We start from the raw sequence: 18,565 nt of genomic DNA on the forward strand, positions 1-18,565 counted from the left end.
TAACTGTCACTAGCATAATATAACCTCAATTACCTAAATGTTGCTGGGGACCTGAAATAATTTTGGATTAGCAAGAAAATCTTTGATATGACAGATATTGAGGTGGGGACATGATGCTATCTTGGATAACTGACGTTTGGACATTGAGAGCTGAACTGTAGTACTGTTTGCTAACTAACCACTATTGATAATTTGGCCATGTCCGCGCTACAGGCTTCTGACGGCCTGGCTATGGTGGTCAGAGGCATGAGGAGGTCTGATCCCTGACAGACCTAACTGTGCCAACTAAAATCCTTAGTGTAAAACCTGCAAAACTGTGCTTCTGTTATACATTGAATAGGTTATTTTTATGGAGTGGGGTTTTTTTGGGGTTGAGGGGTGAGGAACTAGAATAAGCTAAATTAGCAAAAGTGCAGTTTTGCCAGTATAAGCTGTGTCTGTAGGAGGAGTGTTTTGCTGGTATAAGAAACTGGTATATCTATAACAGCAAAGCGTTCCTAGTGTAGACATGGCCTTGATTAATCACTATACAGTTTAATCAAAATCAGGCCTGGGCTGGGATGCCATCAGGATTAAAAAGGAGAGCAATTTTTTGTTAATGTACTTTTTTGTTCAGACTAGAGTTGTTGACAAACTTACACTTATTAAAATCATTAAATGACTTTGTTGCCTCTGCTAATGTGTTAGATGAGAGAATGTGTAATAGTATATTAAGTGGTTATTTTTGTATTGTGATTACATTTTGGACACACATCTAGAGGACTGATGTTAACTGAGTACAGCTGACTAATTGTTGTTTGACTATAATGCTAGTAGAAATCTTCACTACACTATAATGGTGTAAAAAATGGGATCTACATTGTCATTTTCAATCTGTATTTTTCCTCATGGTAGTATATAATGTTGTGGGGATGTGTGTATACACAGTGAGGTATTTTGGGGATACTATTTAAATTTTTATTATTATACAATTCAAATGCCCATTGTATGTGAACTGTCTGCTGAATTAACCTGTTAACTTAATTGAAAATATATTCATCCCTGTGAAGACTTTAGAAGTAGTGTTCGGTGTTCTGTTGACTTAAGTCAATCAAACCTGTATTCCTTCATCTATCTGTAGCTCTTCTTCTGCTTCAGAAGGAACTTTCAAATAAATCCTATTTGGAATTGTTCTGAAATGCTGGTGACTTTTTGACCAAAAGGAAAGTCATATTTTCCTTCAAAGTCCTTTTCACTGCCATATGATAAGGACTCAGGAAATTGGGAAAAGGGGGTCTCAATACACAATATATTAGCACTTCAGATGTCTTCTGATAAATGGTAAAATACTAGCTAGAGTGGTAACTATATCTTATTCTCTCTTACACCATAAAGCAAACTAATAATAGATAACGTGGCGCATTTTCCCTATTTTATGCAAAGAGTTTGTTTGAATTGTGGGGAGCAAGATGTGTGTCCCACAGACTTACAGGATTTGTTTCATTTCCAGGTATTACTTGTGGTCGTACTTGTCTCGCTGTTTTAGGAAGAATTGGGACTTTTGAAACTCGGTCTCTAAGAAGGATTCCTTTTAGAAGTTTTTCAGAAACACCAGCATACTTTGCTTCAAAAGATGGCACGAGCAAGGATGGTTCTGGCGATGGCAATAAGGTAGTCTGCATACACTACCTATTGCTTAAAGGGATCTCTTAACCACACTCCTTTCTGAAATTTTTACCTACTGTTACAAGTTACCCTTCAGATTACTGTAACTGAAAAGATTAGAGGAAAAATATTTTCATTGTATGGTTTGTGCCTTTGACAGTACACAAATACTTTTATTGTCACTTTCTCCCAATTGTTTGGGTCTTTCAAACAGCAAAAAGTGTGATAAATATTTTGAAAATATTGTGAAATATGGTTATAAAATCACAAACATTTGCAGGAACTCACATAGAAGTGGTATCTGAAAGTCTTTTAACACTTTTTTAAAAACTGACTACATCTTATTTTGGTTTCTTTAAACTAAACATATTATGGTTTTCTAATTACTTCTGTAATATGTTGCCATGGAACTAAGAAAGAGTGCTTTGTGGAAAAGACTCATTTTAGTCTTATATGTTTAATTGCTATTCTTGTTATGAACTTACTTATAATCTTTGTTTTACCCTGTTCTTTGTCTTGTACCTGCAATTAATAATCATACACCTGAAGAATCTGCTTACCTGATGGGTTGTTCCTTAGTCAGCAAGTAGGATTTTGGAAAGTGTATGGGGTACTTCAATAACTTTTCCTTACACTGATATTTCGTGGAATGTGAAGGACTAGCCATGGGGCATGGACAGATGTGTTAATTTTTCAGAGGCTTCTGTGTGTGAATATATTATTTTTAAAGTCAGTCTATAGCTGTTATGATTACAGAGAAAACCTTCAAAATGTAAAGAGGGCGTAACCAATGTAGTGTTGTCTATATAAGTTTGCAGAGACCCTGAAACAATAGTTTTGAGATGTGGACAGCCCCATCTTTCAGTGAGTGCTAATTAAGATATTTCAAGTGTCAGCATTGTTAGGTATTTCCTTGCTAATCAAAGAATGTTAAAAAAAAAAAAAAAAAAAGAGAGAGAGCGATAGAGAAGATATTTCTATTATTTCCCAAAATGTGGGATGTGCCTTAATTTAGAAGTTGAGATGGATAGGCCTTTAATAACGTGTCGTGGGACTGCAGGAGGGCACAACTAGTTTAATTTTACCAAATTGGGGCTCAGCTTTCAAAAGTTTGGGAACTGATGCCTTAGTGGTTAGAATCTAAATTTTCAAAAGGGACTTGTGATTTTGGATGCCTTAATTTCTGAGTACTCATTTTGAGACACCTTGAAAGGGCCTGTTTTTGAGAGGATGGGTGGCCAGTACGTTCTGAAAAACCAGGTGTGTCAAATGTATTTCAGGTTGAGCATCCAAAATCACTAGTCACTTCTTCTGTCTCTTGTGACATGGTGCTTCTTCTGGCTTGTTGACAGGAAAATGTTAGCCTGTTTTTAAGCATAAAATTTTGAAACTCTCTTACTGTAGCTGTTTGAAGTCTTTTTTCAAATACTGAAAATAGAGTTTTAGCTGCCGATTTTTAACTTTTTTCATTATATACTGTGGTATGTATAATGAAACAAATCTGAAATTCATTGTCTGGAACTAACAATTGAAATATTATTTTATTGTTTCTCATTAGAAATCTGTCAGTGAGGGAGGCAGTAAAAAGTCCAGTTCTGGAAGCTCGGGGAAAGGAGGAAACCAGCTGCGGTGCCCAAAGTGTGGAGACCTGTGCACACATGTAGAGACCTTTGTGTGTAAGTGTTAACAAAGGATTATTGTGTTCTGATTTATATGGGTGATTCTCCATTTCTATAAAACATTGACATTATTGCCAAACTAAAATTTTAACCATTCTGTTCCGATAGCTAAGTTTTATTCTGAATACTGAGAATTTCAGATACTTATGCCATGCATATAAATATCCAGCTATGATGGTGTTAATCCAGAATAATGTCACTGACATTGTAAATCAGGAGGAACTGCATGAGTATAATCAGGAGCAGAATTCGGTCAACAGTATGCAGAGCAATATTGTGAACAATGTAAGCTTATTTTAACTATTACATTTTGTATCTTAGTGGAAGAAGTGTTCATGTAGACAATATTACTTCAGCTCCTAACTGGCTTTCTAATGAGCATGTGCATGATTTTTTGCTTATTTACCATTAAAACCTTTTTCTTAAGCAATAGGAAGAGTAGTGTGAATTGCTGATCCACTAAGAGAATCACCACATTTTAGAATATATTAGAAGAAATATATGTTTTGGATCTTGTAGGCCAGAATAAGAGCCATAGTGTGTTCAGAAGAGTAGTTGAGTTCACAGTGAATGGGGAAAAAAAATCTTCTAACATCAAATGCCAGACCACCACTGAAGATCAACCTTATTTTTGAAGTGCAGCCTTTGCCTTCCCTGGACACTTGGTATACTGTACAGCAAGAATTTTAATACATTAAGTTTAAAATATTTAGAATTAACTCTTTTAAACAGAAGATTAAAGAGGTTGTAGCACACCAGAGATGTTGAATGGAGGAGCAATGGGGAGAGGAATACAACTATAGGATTAAAAGTAGTCGTACTTAAAAGCACTTTGGACAGATAAGCTGAGGCAGTAGTGTAGAGCAGCATGAATCCCATGCCTTAGGGTCTACTAGAGTGAAGCACAAACTCTTGCTTACCTAGCAAGTGACAGAGGTCTCTAAAAATTGGGTTGTCAGAGCGCAAATATTCATCAGCTGCTTTTAACAAGACTTAAGGATGAAGGTCTCATGAATAGCCAGGTCCGTGCTGTTAAGGGTTAAAAACAAGGTCAATTTAAAGTCCCTGTATAGAGTGCAGGGTAGGTGTAATATCACAGATACCTAAACTAAAAAACAGATTTCTGATGCTTTGTTCTGAACAAATTGTAAACAGATAAGCCTTGATAGGAAGGTACTGCAGTTATCCAACTTTATGGTCCCAGGGACATGTCTTGGTGTTGCAAGATAGTCCCAAGATAGATAAAGGATCACTGTGAAAGAGGGACTGATTTTCAGAAGTGTTAAGCTCCCGCAGCGTCTGTTGTTTTCAGTTAAAAAGGTATATGCTCAGAATTTCTGCAAATTCGGCCCTAATTGCACAGCTGGAATAAACACTTCAGACCCTGTTCACCATATGGGACTTTCCACAGAAAGGGTGTAGTTGAAAGTGAGGAAAAGATTCTTAATCTGACTCACCATCTTCTAAAGGCACCCAGTTGTAAACAAAGACATCAGGAAACTGAGTCTCAAAATTACTATCTCCACCTAGGTTACCACCAACACCAGGGCTGATGATGGGGTTGTTTCTGTGCATCCAGCTGGAAACATCATCCAAGAACTGCTTCAGAGCAGAGATCAAACTTGTTGGGTCCATGGACAACAGAGAGACATACTTTAACCTGTGTTTAGAAGTGATCTTACCATGAAGCTCATACTCTTATGGTGTAGGAGATAAGCTTGCTTGATGAGATATTTTCAATTTAAAAAGAAGACCAGAGCCAGACTGGAACCTAACCAGGATATCATGGGGCACATAAGACTAAAAACCAATTACCTTTCCTTATCTGGAGAATTGAGGCTGATGGAAGTTTGAGAGAACTCAAGCATCAAGATACAGTGAGAGGATGGCCTCTTTTGGGCAATTGGATGTTCCTAATTTCTCATCCCTCTTGAGATACTGGGATTTAAAGAGTCTTTTTAGACAATGCAGCATTGCAACAAGTAAGAGTGGAACCAACTCTTTTCTTTTGTTTAGGGCTTGTTAGAGAAACAGAATGGAGGGAGAGCTGTCATTGGATTCCTAGTAACTATGATCTTTAAGAAAATCAGTTGTAGTTGCTAAAATTTTTCAGATATTCCTTTAAGGCTTACATCAAAATTTCTTCCTGAATCCATTGGACTCCTTACATCTTTTTCCAGTTCTCTTTCAAGCTGTTAATTTGAGTACATTTTTTTCCTAACTCAGTCTGTTTTTGTTTTACTCTACTTATTTTCTTTTCTGGGTTTATTTGCACTATAGAATGCAGAATAGCTGTAGGGAAGCAAGCTGTGTTCTTGTCCTCTTTAAATTGTCAAAATTCCCATCCAAGTTCCATTCCCATTCCATTAATGGGTGGTTGTATTCTATGAAACAGACTGTAACTTCATTTTCAGCTAAGCCTGTAATGCCACTACTTTAAAAAGACAAAACAAACCTGTTGTTTTGACTTGTAAATCTTCAGTGTTTTAATTACATATTTACTGACTAAGGAAAACACATTTATCCAGTATGTGCCCCACACACTTAAAAAATTAAACATCAAATTAACTCTGTACTCATCTTGAGATGATTAACAGAATGCTAAAATGGAATTGAGTCAAATAGCTTCTTTATAAATGAATCAAGTTGCAAAGAGCCATTGAGTGGTGGAGTGACAGCTTGACATTCCAGTGCAGCTTGTTTGTAATGTGCTTCTTCATCACATTGCTGCAAACCTTGCACAATAGTTTGTGATTCTCTGCTATTCCAACACACTCATCTTCTTGGGCTCTTTGGAGGGATCTTGGTGGTTTTTACCCATTTGTTCAACGCTCCTTGTACCTAGCATTAGGTATCAGGCTGTGTGGAGGGAAATCCTGTGATCAGTGCTTCCCTCAGTGAGATGAAAATTCATGCCTGAGAGGTGAAGTCAAAACCACCTGTACCTTTTGAGCCCGAGTACTCTTAAAAACAGGCATTGTCATCACCTCGCTCTGCTGGGATGAACTCCCTGCCCTTTGCATACTCCAGAGCAGGGTTTTCTTGTCATGTTGAAACCTGTTAGGAAATTAGTGGATTTCCTGCCCCTTTTTCCTTGACATCATGCTCTCTTAGTTACTACACTGCAATTGCTCTATCTCCACCCCAGAGTGTAGATTCAAGCTTTTTAAATAATACTATTGCCCACATGATATGTGCAAAAACTTGATGTAATGCTCTGCTGTGGTGTGACATGGCTTGCACCTTACCACTATAAATACTGACTTGTAGTGTGCACAGCCTTCAGCATGCCATGGGAGCCAAGTCAACAGCCAAGCTTAACGTCCTTTTCACTACCTGTTGTTGTATCTAAACGTTTGCAGACCTCATCATGCCAGTGAAGTTATTTGAAACTGGAACTATTGCATAGACATTTGTGTGTACTTATTAATATAACGTTATTGCTGGCTCTGGAGATCTGCAGAGCTTCTTATACCTCCTCTGTCCTGAGGAAATTGCTAAAAAGTGTGACCTTCTGTGAAGCTGGTGATGTAAAATGTTCTGCCAGTTGCCATTGACCTTATCGTTTTAGAGTCTAAAATAAGTGAAGTTTACATTTACAGCGTCTGTGAGGCATCACGACAGTGTTCAGCAACCCAAAAAAACACACCAAAAAAACAACCTCCCACGGTTTTCTAGTAGTTCTGGTTCCTTCCTATTTGAAAATGAGCATTGCTGTGGAAACTAAGTGATCTTATTTTCCTTTGTCACAGCTGTGGGAGGGAGCATGCACTAGTGTTCGGAGCATGAAACTCCTAGTCAGAAGATCTTGGTGCTAATCTCAGCTCTGTCACTGACTTGCTCTGACCTCAGAGAAAATCACCATTGTGCCACATTTTTCCCTATCTGTAACATGGGGGAAGTAGTTACCTCAGAGGGGCATTGGGAGGTTTAATGTTTGTAAAGCACTTTGAGATCTTCCAATGAAAGCTGCTGTAAAAGTGCAAAATATAATGCCTCTCCTTTATTTTCCTTTTGTTCCCATGCTTAAGAGAGTGAGTATGCATCCGATGCAGTGAGCTGTAGCTCACGAAAGCTCATGCTCAAATAAATTGGTTAGTCTCTAAGGTGCCACAAGTCCTCCTTTTCTTGTTGCGAGTACAGACTAACACGGCTGCTACTCTGAAACCTGTATTCGTGTTCATTCTGTGGTGCTAATGTTGAGTGCTAGCATTATGTGAGGGAGGAGAATGCTCCCCTGGTGCTTGTAGTCAGTAAGGATGTCCGGGATGTTCTGAGTTTGTGCAAGTGCACACACTCTTGCTGTGATACTGGCAATCGATAGTGCTATCATAGGAGGGTAGCTTGCAAGTGAGTGACCTTTGCTCTTCTTCACTTGCCCCCTCCCTCCTATGATATCAGCGGTTCATGTTGTTACCCCGGGAGTGTTCCATCTCCTCTGTTCACTTTGCTTAAAGGAATAGGATTAAGAGGAATGAGGTTTCCACAGTGCAGCAGCACTTCGATAATCTGTTAAAATGAACAGTTTTGTATATTTTTTTTAATAAAAATCTAATTTTAGTTTTGCAGCTACAGAATTTTGAATCGTATGTATCTTTTCTGTTGGATGAGTTTCTCCTAACATCTGCTCTATGGGAAGCATGAGCACGATGTCAAAAATGCTTTGGTTCTTATCATAGGTCGACAATAAAATTACCCAGAATTTGGCTGTGTAATCTGTTTTCTAGAGACTTTTTAAAAGTTCAGAAGATTGTTATAGAGTTCTTCACCTGGTCATTTTAATAAGGAGTAGTTATTTGTCTAAGTAGGTCATACTGCACCTATTTGGCACACTTAAGAGGACATTCAAGTGCTGGAGCAGGAATTGACACTTATGTTGGATTATGGTTCTGTTCTTTGAAATAATCTAGAACAGATGCCATTTTCTTTGCTTTTCTGAAACAGACAATAGCTTTAATAGTGCAAGTCCACAAGTTATTATAAAGTATTTCTGAATCTGATTTTTTTGTCTTCCTTTGAAGTCTGAGTTGCTGCTGTCCTAAAAATTGATTCCCAAAGGCAGCAAAATGTTCTTAAGAAAATCTATTATTTGTTCTTGAGGTTTTTATTATGACTTCTCAAAAAAAAAAAAATCTAGAACACTATTAGTTAATTTTTTAAGTGATAACCAAATGTTGCTCACTGGAGAGCGGAAGTCATATGTATTATACTTCACATTTTCCTATAGTCTAAATGTGTTAATTGAAAAATTGTCACTACTGAGTTAGTATATTTGGATTGAAGCCATTCAATATACTGCCATGCTACATTAAAAGAAACTGAAATACTAATTAGATATAAATTGTTCAAAATTGATTAGACATTCGTTGACACAAAGCAGAGTTTTGTATAGTCTGTGGTCTTATGGAAAATTTCCAGACCCCAATGTCCACCTTTCGCGATAGCCTGATTAATTCCATGCAGGGGAGCACACATGAAGGGGGCACTGTTGCTTTTTCAGCTTGTGGGCCAGGCCCAGTAGTTGTTACCTCTCTCTGTGTATTGTGGATTCAGTTGTGCTAGTCTGTTCAGAGCCAAATTATGTGCCTTCCCCTGTGCATACAGGATTACAGAGCTCCCTGTGTTTTTTATGCTCCCTCCACATATCTCAAGTAGCATGAAAGGGGTTGCCACACTTGGGTGAATTTCATCTTTTGAATACAGTTGTTACTGAGCAGAGCACCAAACTGGAAATAGCGACCTGCCTTCTTTTCCTAGGTCTGTCACTGTCTGATCTTGGACAAATTGCTTTGCCTCTCTGTATGAATATCACCATCTGTTAAATGCTTTGTAAAGCTTTTGAGGTGAACAGATGAAAAGTGCTGTGTAAATGCAGAGTATTTACTAATATTGTCTCTAGATTTGATGTTATCCTAACTTAAAATATACTTGGAGGCAGAGGAGGGAATTAAAAGAATGTCCCACTGTATTTTCCACCGAATGCATCCGATGAGGTGAGCTGTAGCTCAGGAAAGTTTATGCTCAAATAAATTTGTTAGTCTCGAAGGTGCCACAAGTACTCCTTTTCTTTTTGCGAATACAGACTAACACAGCTGCTACTCTGAAATTTATTACAGGTGTTTATGTTCTGTGTAGCATGAAAGTAGAAAGTTGAATGAATGTCTAAACAGTCTCTTACCACTTTGTTTTACTTTTTTTTATAGCTTCCACCCGTTTTGTGAAGTGTGAAAAATGTCACCATTTTTTTGTTGTGCTGTCAGAGGCAGACTCAAAGAAGAGCATCATTAAAGAGCCTGAATCAGCAGCAGAAGCTGTGAAATTGGCATTCCAACAAAAGCCACCTCCTCCACCGAAAAAAGTATGGTTCTTAATTTCACTGCAGTTTGCTTATCTGCATTATAGCATATTTGAATGTTAAACTTTGATACAGATTTTTAAAATTAAAACGTTCAATTGGGACATAAATCCAAGAAATGATAAAAAATTAGTTCTCCCAGATTTAAAGATTTTCTGCTTGTATTCTATAGGACATAGTGAAGTATTTTATTGAAGGAAAAATTTGTTAGTTTCATAATCTTTGGTTGTATTTATGTATTGGATAGTTAATACTTAGTTCCATGACCTTTATTAGTTTATATCACAGACCATGAAACAAAATTTAAAAATCAAATCTGTTTAGATCAGTTAGTATAGCCTCCATTTATGGGCCATGCACATTGTGCTCCAAAAGCCTTGGAGTTCAGCTCCTTTTATGCATTAGAATTTCAGAATTTGATGTCTCTTAAACTCAGGTTTTGTTCAGTTTTAGATATCTGTCTTCTGTGTTAATTTTGTACCTCTGGCACCCTGTAATGCTTTGATGGTGCATGGGTGGCTTAGAAATATAATTATTTTTATTTATTTATTAAGTTAATTTTACTTTTTAGATTTACAACTACCTCGACAAGTATGTTGTTGGTCAGTGTTTTGCCAAGAAGGTGCTTTCAGTTGCTGTGTACAATCATTACAAAAGAATATACAACAATATCCCAGCTAATCTGAGACAGCAAGCAGAAGTTGAAAAGCAGACTTCTTTAACACCAAGAGGTTTGTAGAATGTTTCATATTTTTCTGATAAAGTATATTGTCTCTGTGGACTTTTTTCCTGTACTCATGCAATATTGCCATATATGGTGCTATAATAAATGCAAGCAGTTATTGTACATGTAAAACTTGGGATGAATTCAGTGGCATGTGATACCTGCATGAAGAATATATTATTGGCTCCTTTAAATGATTTTGTTGGATATATAGACATAAATGCTAGATAAAAGCAAACATTTTCAAAAACTAGATGACTAAGTAGTCCCAAATAGGGAGCTCTTAGATCTGACAAATAAAAGCTAACATGGGGATTTCTTGTTTGTAAGACGTTGATTACACCATGAAATGTATTCAGAAGAGGGCAAGAGGTGGAGCAAATATATATATATTTTTTTATATTACTGTTTTCATCCTCTCTCTCTTAGAATTAGAAATAAGAAGACGGGAGGATGAGTACAGATTTACAAGTAAGTGAACTCTCCTCATGTCCTCCTCTGCAATATTTACTCTTGAAATTAACATCCGAACAGTAGTTTAGTGGTGGCTTGGTTGAAATTATGGGCCAAATCCTGCTTACTTTTATTCAGACAAGTAGTCCATTGACTTCAAAGAGCATTTGTGACTGAGGCGGACAGGATTTGACCTTGTATATAATTCTACATGGAAGGCAGGTAAAGTGTTAACCCACAAGTTTCTAAATAAGTATTTGTACCAAGAATTAATCTTGATTAAAAAGAGTGAAAGTTTAGACTTATTTACTCAGTCTGAAATATTGGCAGTATATTTTCCTTGAATTTCTATCTGATGCCAAATGTCTAAGGCAAAGGGAAATGTGAATCACTGCCTAGTAGGTAATGCCTCATGCCAACTTTTGTATAGTATTAATCCTTCAATGCTATGTTAATATATTTGCTACAACGTAGTTGTACTCTGAAAAGTAACTGTCAAAATGGCATTGTGCTGTTCCATGTTTGTCTCATTGACACCTGGTCACATTTGCTCGGCTCACAAGTTAAAGTATTTTTTCTAACTGCAAGCTGACTTTCAGACTGGGTTCTTCTTGCCTCATGCACCATCCATCATCTGTAATAAGGCTTCTGCAGACCAATTTATAATCCTAGTTACACCTGGTCAATTCCATTTTCTTTCAAGTACAGATTTCTGCCTTGCAATTGGAACTAGTTAAAATTCTGCTGATGGACGAAAAGGAATAGAATCCAGTTCACACTCCCATCTTTCTGTTGACACTGCAGTACTAACGAATAAAGGAGTGTTTAAAAAATAAAGACCTTAATTTACCACTAAATATTCACGGGTCACAGATCTGTTAGGAGTTATTTTTATATAGTCAATTTTTAGAGTAGAACTGTACATTGTTTTTGTGTATATTAGTAGTTTGCCAGTTTTATATAAGTTCTTATACTTTTGCCAGCATTATGGAATCTAAGTGCCTTTTGTTTTTATATATCTATTTATGTATAGGAGAAAATACTTGGTAACTTGCTTTGTGTGTGGACTAGGAATTTTGCATGCACTTGTTTAATATACTAGAATGCTTTAGATAAGTCACTATACAATTTCTATTTCTGTTTGAAATATCTTCTCAAATATGTAAAAATCTGCTTATGGAAACATACAGTATGTGAATGCAGTTCCTCTTTTTTTGGTGTTTATGCTAACTGTGTTTGTTGCAATCCTGTCTGTAGACTGCAGTACTTTCTTAGGTAGGATTACTGGCTCACAGAACAAACCACTGAAAGATTACAAGAACCATCAGTTAAAATTTTAATTATGTGCTCAACAGTAGTGTCAGATTCTGCCAGTTCAGGTTAAACCTGGTTCTCAAACAATGCTTTTATTGTTAATTTCAGAACTTCTGCAGATTGCTGGAATAAGTCCCCATGGTAATGCTTTAGGAGCATCAATGCAGCAACAAGTGAACCAGCAGATGCCTCAGGAGAAACGAGGAGGTGAAGTACTAGATTCAACCCATGACGACATAAAGCTTGAAAAAAGTAATATTTTGCTGCTTGGACCAACTGGGTCAGGTATGTAACTTAACACTTCCCTAGATTTTGAGTACTTTGGGAACAGAAGATAAAAATATTTTTATTATGTTACCAGTTGAGTGAATAAAACCATGGCATAGAATCATAGAAATGTAGGACTGGAAGGAGCCTCGATAGGTCATATAGTTCAGTCCCCTGTTCTGAGGCGGGATTTAATGTTGTCTAGATCATCCCTGACAGGTATTTGTCTAATCTCCAATGGTGGAGATTCCGCAGCCTCCTAAGGAAGTTCGCTCCAGTGCTTAAACACCCTTACAGTGAGGAAGTTTTTCCTAATGTCTAACGTAAATCTCCCTTGCTGCAATTTAAGCCCATTACTTCTTGTCCTGTCCTAGGTGGATAAGGAGAACAATTTTTCACTCTCGTCTTTATAGCAACCTTTGACATACTTGAAGACTATTATGTCCCCACCCTCAATCTTCTCTTCTCCACACTAAACAGATGCATTTTTTTCAATCTTTCCTCATACGTTACGTTTTCTAGACCTTTAATCATTATTGTTGCTCTTCTTTGGACTTTCTCCAATTTGTCCACATCTTTCCTGAAGTATGGTGCCCAGAACTGGACACAGTGCTCCAGCTGAGGCCTTTTCAGTGCTGAGTAGAATGAAATAATTACTTCTTGTGTCTTGCTGACAACACTTCTGCTAATACATGCCTGCATGATGTTCGCTTTTTTTGCAACAGTATTACATTGTTGACTCATTTAGTTTGTCATCCACTATAAGCCCCAGATCCTTTTCTGCAGTACACCTTCCTAGGCAGTGATTTCCCATTTTATATTTATGCAGTTGATTATGCCTTTCTAAATATAATACTTTGCATTTGTCCTTATTAAATTTTATCCTATTTATTTCAGACCATTTCTCCAGCTTGTCAGGATCATTTCAAATTCTAATCTGGTCATCCAAAGCACTTGTTACCCCTCCTATCTTGGTATTGTTCCTAAACTTTATAAGTATACTCTCTATGCCATTATCCAAACAATTTTTGAAGATATTGACTAGAACCAGACCGAGGACAGATTTTGAGGTCCTGTTTTAAGAAATTTCAGTCTCCGGTGGCTCTTTTTTGCAGCTGGTTAATAACAGGAAAAACAGCAGGAAGTAGAAATGCTAAACTCCAGTCTTCGCTGTATAGTATGTTCTTATCCTAAACGACAAGAAATCTATATTGAAACATGCTGCATGTTGAAGTTCACTTAAAAACAGATTGAAATTAACGTTTCCTCCACGGAATAAAGTTAGCATTTAATTCTGCACTTCAGACCTGGGTACTGCCAGCTTATATTACACCTCCCTCCTTTCCAACTACCTGTCTGATCCAGTTTGCTCTCTGCCATACTTCAAATGCATACATTTTGATGATTTCTTTCAAGCACAGGACAATGTTGAGTGTAATCATTGGACTACAAGACAGAAGTACAATGCACAGTTTTTATATCCTGATAATGGTGCCTGCAAATCATATTTTCAAAGGTCTTCAAATCGAAGAAGACAGGTGACCATCTGGTGTTACCCACAGGTACCTCCGTACTGTGGAATGAGAGTGGCTCATCTTGGTCAAAAGTCAATTGTACTGCACGCTTCAGGCAGTTTTCCAGAACGATCATATAAATACCTTGCTAGAATCCATTATAGGAATCATACCTCAGCTACTAGAAGTGAAAAACAACAGTTACTATAAAGACTGATAGCGTGGAAATAGAATAGTCTGGAATCAGGTAGGGAAGAAAAAAATCAAAGCGCACTCTGCGTGGATGAAATTCAGTATCAGGAAATTCTGTGTGCTCAGAAAATCAGTTCTTTAAACCCAATTTGTTGTAGGTGCTTTATTTTGCATGTCATAACCATATTTATTAATGTGTCTACTTGGAACCTGATCTTCAGAGATGTGGAATACCCAGTGCAGTCTGGTTGTATTGTGTAGATGTTCCCACCTCTTAGGAGCAGGTTATTGATGAATGTAGTGACTTAGGCCTGGTAAATGCTGGGAACTTACTTCAATATAGCTATGTCTCTCAGGGGTGTGAAAAATCCACAGCCCTGAGAGATGCAACCTAAGTTCCCCGTAAGCTGCATGGCCATGCAGCAGCCTATTTAGTGCTGAGCAAGTGCTCAAGGAACCCGCCTGGGGACTGGCGGGGGTAGCGGCGCATCCCCGGCCCCACCTAGCCCGGCCCGGACCTGCCGCGGACGGGTTGGGCGGGGTGGCCCGGCCCGGACCCAGCCGGCGCCAGACCTGATGGGGAAGGGGCACCTATCCTGCGGCCCCAGCCCCAGAGCTGCTGCAGCGGGAAGAGGCGCCTCCCCCCCCCCGCCCCCACCAGCCCAGGTGCTGCTGCGGGGGAAGAGAGCTGGGGGGAGTCCTGTCTCCCTGCCAGAGCACCCTCCTGCACCACAAGTCCCTCATCCCCAGCCCCACCCCAGAGCCCGCACCCCCAGCTGGAGCCCTCTCTCTCCCACCCCCACCCTCTGCTCCAGCCTTGAGCCCCTCATCCCTGGCCTCACCCCCGAGCCCACACCCCCAGCCAGAGCCCCGGCCCTCAACCCCTCATCCCCGGCCCCACGCCAGGGTCCGCATCCCCAGCTGGAGCCCTCACACTCCTGCACTCCAACCCTCTATCCGAGTCCTGAGCCCCTTCCCACGCTCCGAACCCTTTGGCACTACGCCCACCACATGAGTTTTGTTATGGGCACCAATGTGACGGTCACGTGTCATACATCATCTCCATATTGGTGCCCGTAACAAAATTAATTCCATACATGGTTGGGAAAAATTAGAGGGAACGCTAGACGCAGCTATAGTAACCTAACCCCCAGTGTAGAACAGCACTAGAATTCTCCCATTGACCTAGCTACCATCTCTTGAGGAGGCGGATTACCTATGTTGACAGAAGAACGCTTCCCGTCAGTTTAGGTGGTGTCTGCACTGAAGTGCTACAACAGCGCAGTTGCAATGGTGCAGCATTTTAAGTGTTGTCAAGTCCTTAGTGTGAGTAATAGACATGCATGTCAGTCACTCCATAGGGAACTGACTTCCTGCTTGTTACCTTTTTGGTTCACTCATTTTAAGGCATCGCTCTTTTGATTTTAATTCACTCTAACACTAGAGGAAAAATAGTGCCCATGTGCATAGCTGTAATTGAAAAAATCTTTTAAACAACAAAATGCAGCTGCAAAGACAGTCTCTGTGATTCGTACCCCTAAATGGCAGCTGCAATTGATGCATGGTATTTTATGACTCAGTGGTCCTGTACCCACCTGTGCTTTGCGTTGCTGGGAAGGGAGAAGAAGGCTATGTTACTGAATCTTCCTTCATTACTCAGTTTTCTCCCCTTAATCCGTCATTAAAACCATGTTAAAAATATAACTGTCAAGTAGCTAGAAAAAAATATGTTGCAAAAATATGTTGCAGACTTCTCATGGTAAGCTCAAGATGATACGTCCTGGTTAGAAAAAGATGCCATTTCACCTTCTAAGCCACAGCTGTTGTTGGGTCTAAAAAGGAAAAATTATATTTCAGTTTTTAAAATATGTCACTGAATAAACAAATGAGGTTTGCACAGTGCCCTGAAAGTTAACAGATGAATGGCAATAACTTAACATTTCATTTATATGGCACACTGTTCCAATATTTAAACACACAAACTTGTGTTAACTGTAGTGTATGTATCATAGCAATCCTGAGCAAAGTAATAGATTGTCATTAAAATGTATGCAACTTGGCAGAATCAAAAGATGACAGCATACATTGTTTGATAAAGCTAGCTGACCCAGAAAACTTTTGTTGAATGAATATATGAACATTTTGGCTTCAATTTAGCTGTCTGATGATAAAGAATACCACACTAGTTGTGTTCATTGAGGAAAAATGTTTTTGGTCTTCTGTACTGCCACAGAAGTAAATTATTAATATTACAGAACAAGTAGTAGGGTTTTTTGTTTTTTTTTTAATTTTTAGGTAAAACCCTGCTGGCTCAGACTCTAGCTAAATGCCTTGATGTACCTTTTGCTATCTGTGATTGTACTACCTTGACTCAAGCTGGCTATGTAGGTGAAGATATTGAATCTGTTATTGCAAAACTACTGCAAGATGCCAACTACAGCGTTGAAAAAGCTCAACAAGGTAAACTTGAACTATGTGTTCTCTGATGTTTGTCCGCAAAATATGCATAACCCAATTAAATTCTGTAAGTTGGTGTCAAGAATCATTTTAATAATTTAGCATTCTTGGTACGTATACTTGACTCTTATTTGATTGATTAATAAGAATTTTCAAAACTTAATTTTTAAAATTAATTTACTATTATGAACAGGTATAACAAGTTATTCCTTTATACAGCAAGTTGCTTATGTAACATGAAGCATTCTGTAACATTGCTTTAGTAATCTCTTCTTTTTAAGATGGCACTCTTCTCTGTGCATAGATGCTATTTGTAAGAGAAATATAATCTTCTCTAAATATATTCCTTCTGCTTTTAGGAATTGTTTTTCTGGATGAAGTAGATAAGATTGGCAGTGTGCCAGGGATTCATCAGTTACGGGATGTAGGAGGAGAAGGCGTCCAACAAGTAAGTATGCAGTTATTTTGATGTCAGCCTTGTAAATCAAATCGTTAAAGTACATGAAGTCTCTGATATTGTCTTGTCATGTTGCAGATATTGTATGTGTATAGATTCATATTTCATTAAATTCTAGGGTTAATCAAAAGCCCCTTATCCCCCATTCTCCTGTCCACCTCCCCAGAAACCCTCAGTGGAATTGTTTTATTAGAAATCATCCTTATCTGCTTTCAAGTATCAAGTTACATAAACTAAAAAACATGACGTGCAGTTTTTTCACTTTCTCCAAAACCCTTCATCACCGATGTCTCATGGAGAAATTTGAAAAACATTTTTAGAAACAATTCTTCTCATATGGGAGGTGGCATGTAGAAGATGAGCAATCTAGGTTTAGTTCCCATCTCTGCCCCTGACTGTTGATGTGGCCTTTGATAAAATTCTCAAGTACTCGAGACCTGTGGGCCAAGTCCTGCTTGTCATAATCAGGTGGTCAGTCTCATTGAATCAGGTGTGAGTAGGTTTACAGGATTTGATGTGCATTCTGTTCTAAAGCTATAATGTGGATTCTTTATTTACTGCTTTTACGTCTCTGTTTTTACTTAGGGCTTGTTAAAGTTACTAGAAGGTACAATAGTAAATGTTCCAGAAAAAAATTCCCGTAAGTTACGTGGAGAAACGGTTCAGGTTGATACAACAAATGTCCTCTTCGTAGCTTCTGGTGCCTTTAATGGTCTTGACAGAATCATCAGCAGGAGGAAAAATGAAAAGGTGAGAACACATAGTTTTAGAATAGCTCTTTTTAGCTGTATTGAAAGAATGTATAGTGGCTCTTTTGCTAATGTATTTTTAAAACCCTCTAACTGCACCTAGAAAACTGAATTCTAGTGCTAAAAAGTTAATTGTGAAGGTGTTGTAACGTCCCTTAATTTTTAAAAATGGGGTACCTATGTGAACCATTCCATTGGGGAGGTGTCCTACCATCACATTTCCTTAAAATGTATGATATGATGCGCAGAAAGCTTGAAGCAGAGAGCAAGCATTGGAAACTCTCTCTCTCTCTCTCTCTCTCACACGCACACACACACTCTTTATATTTAATATTATATTTAATCCCCCTTATTTATCAGCAGTTGGAGACACACAACTGCTCTTTTTTGGATGACATAATAAGCCTATGTAGAGCTATATTATTGGGTCAGTTTTCTATTTCCAGCAGATGTCTAAAGTTTTTACCCCAGCTTGCTGGGTATTTGTAAAGCTTTTTGGTGTAGTTTTTTTATCAGAGATTCATCTGTTTCACTTTGGAAGAGTACTTTTTATTGTTAGGGTACTCGTATCCCATAGCTACTTAGTACGAAGTATGTAATGTAATCATATTTTAATTTATGAAAAGTATATATAATTCTTTCATGCCCTGTCAGTAGTCACTATTTGTTAGTGCCTTGCTGAGAGAACTAAATGTTACAACAGGTTTCTGTTGATTCATACAACATTAAAATTAAAGCTCTTTATACATACATTCTTGAA

General features: G+C 38.1%; 1 protein-coding gene across 2 annotated transcripts in view; it reads left to right on the forward strand.

The window, feature by feature from the left end:
- The window catches only part of CLPX (caseinolytic mitochondrial matrix peptidase chaperone subunit X), a 32,783-nt gene that overhangs the window by 5,637 nt on the left and 8,581 nt on the right, over nucleotides 1-18,565 (forward strand). Inside the window, exons 2-10 of one of the 2 annotated variants that reach the window (XM_077827685.1) lie at nucleotides 1,490-1,650; nucleotides 3,203-3,320; nucleotides 9,527-9,681; nucleotides 10,250-10,409; nucleotides 10,832-10,873; nucleotides 12,278-12,454; nucleotides 16,438-16,602; nucleotides 16,959-17,047; nucleotides 17,642-17,806. In XM_077827685.1, the coding sequence (XP_077683811.1) occupies nucleotides 1,490-1,650; nucleotides 3,203-3,320; nucleotides 9,527-9,681; nucleotides 10,250-10,409; nucleotides 10,832-10,873; nucleotides 12,278-12,454; nucleotides 16,438-16,602; nucleotides 16,959-17,047; nucleotides 17,642-17,806 (1,232 nt within the window). The remainder of the gene's footprint in view (nucleotides 1-1,489; nucleotides 1,651-3,202; nucleotides 3,321-9,526; nucleotides 9,682-10,249; nucleotides 10,410-10,831; nucleotides 10,874-12,277; nucleotides 12,455-16,437; nucleotides 16,603-16,958; nucleotides 17,048-17,641; nucleotides 17,807-18,565) is intronic. The other variant, XM_077827686.1, reaches the window with a different exon arrangement.

The sequence above is a fragment of the Eretmochelys imbricata genome, chromosome 10 (genome assembly GCF_965152235.1).
Source record: "Eretmochelys imbricata isolate rEreImb1 chromosome 10, rEreImb1.hap1, whole genome shotgun sequence".
NCBI lineage: Eukaryota > Metazoa > Chordata > Testudines > Cheloniidae > Eretmochelys > Eretmochelys imbricata.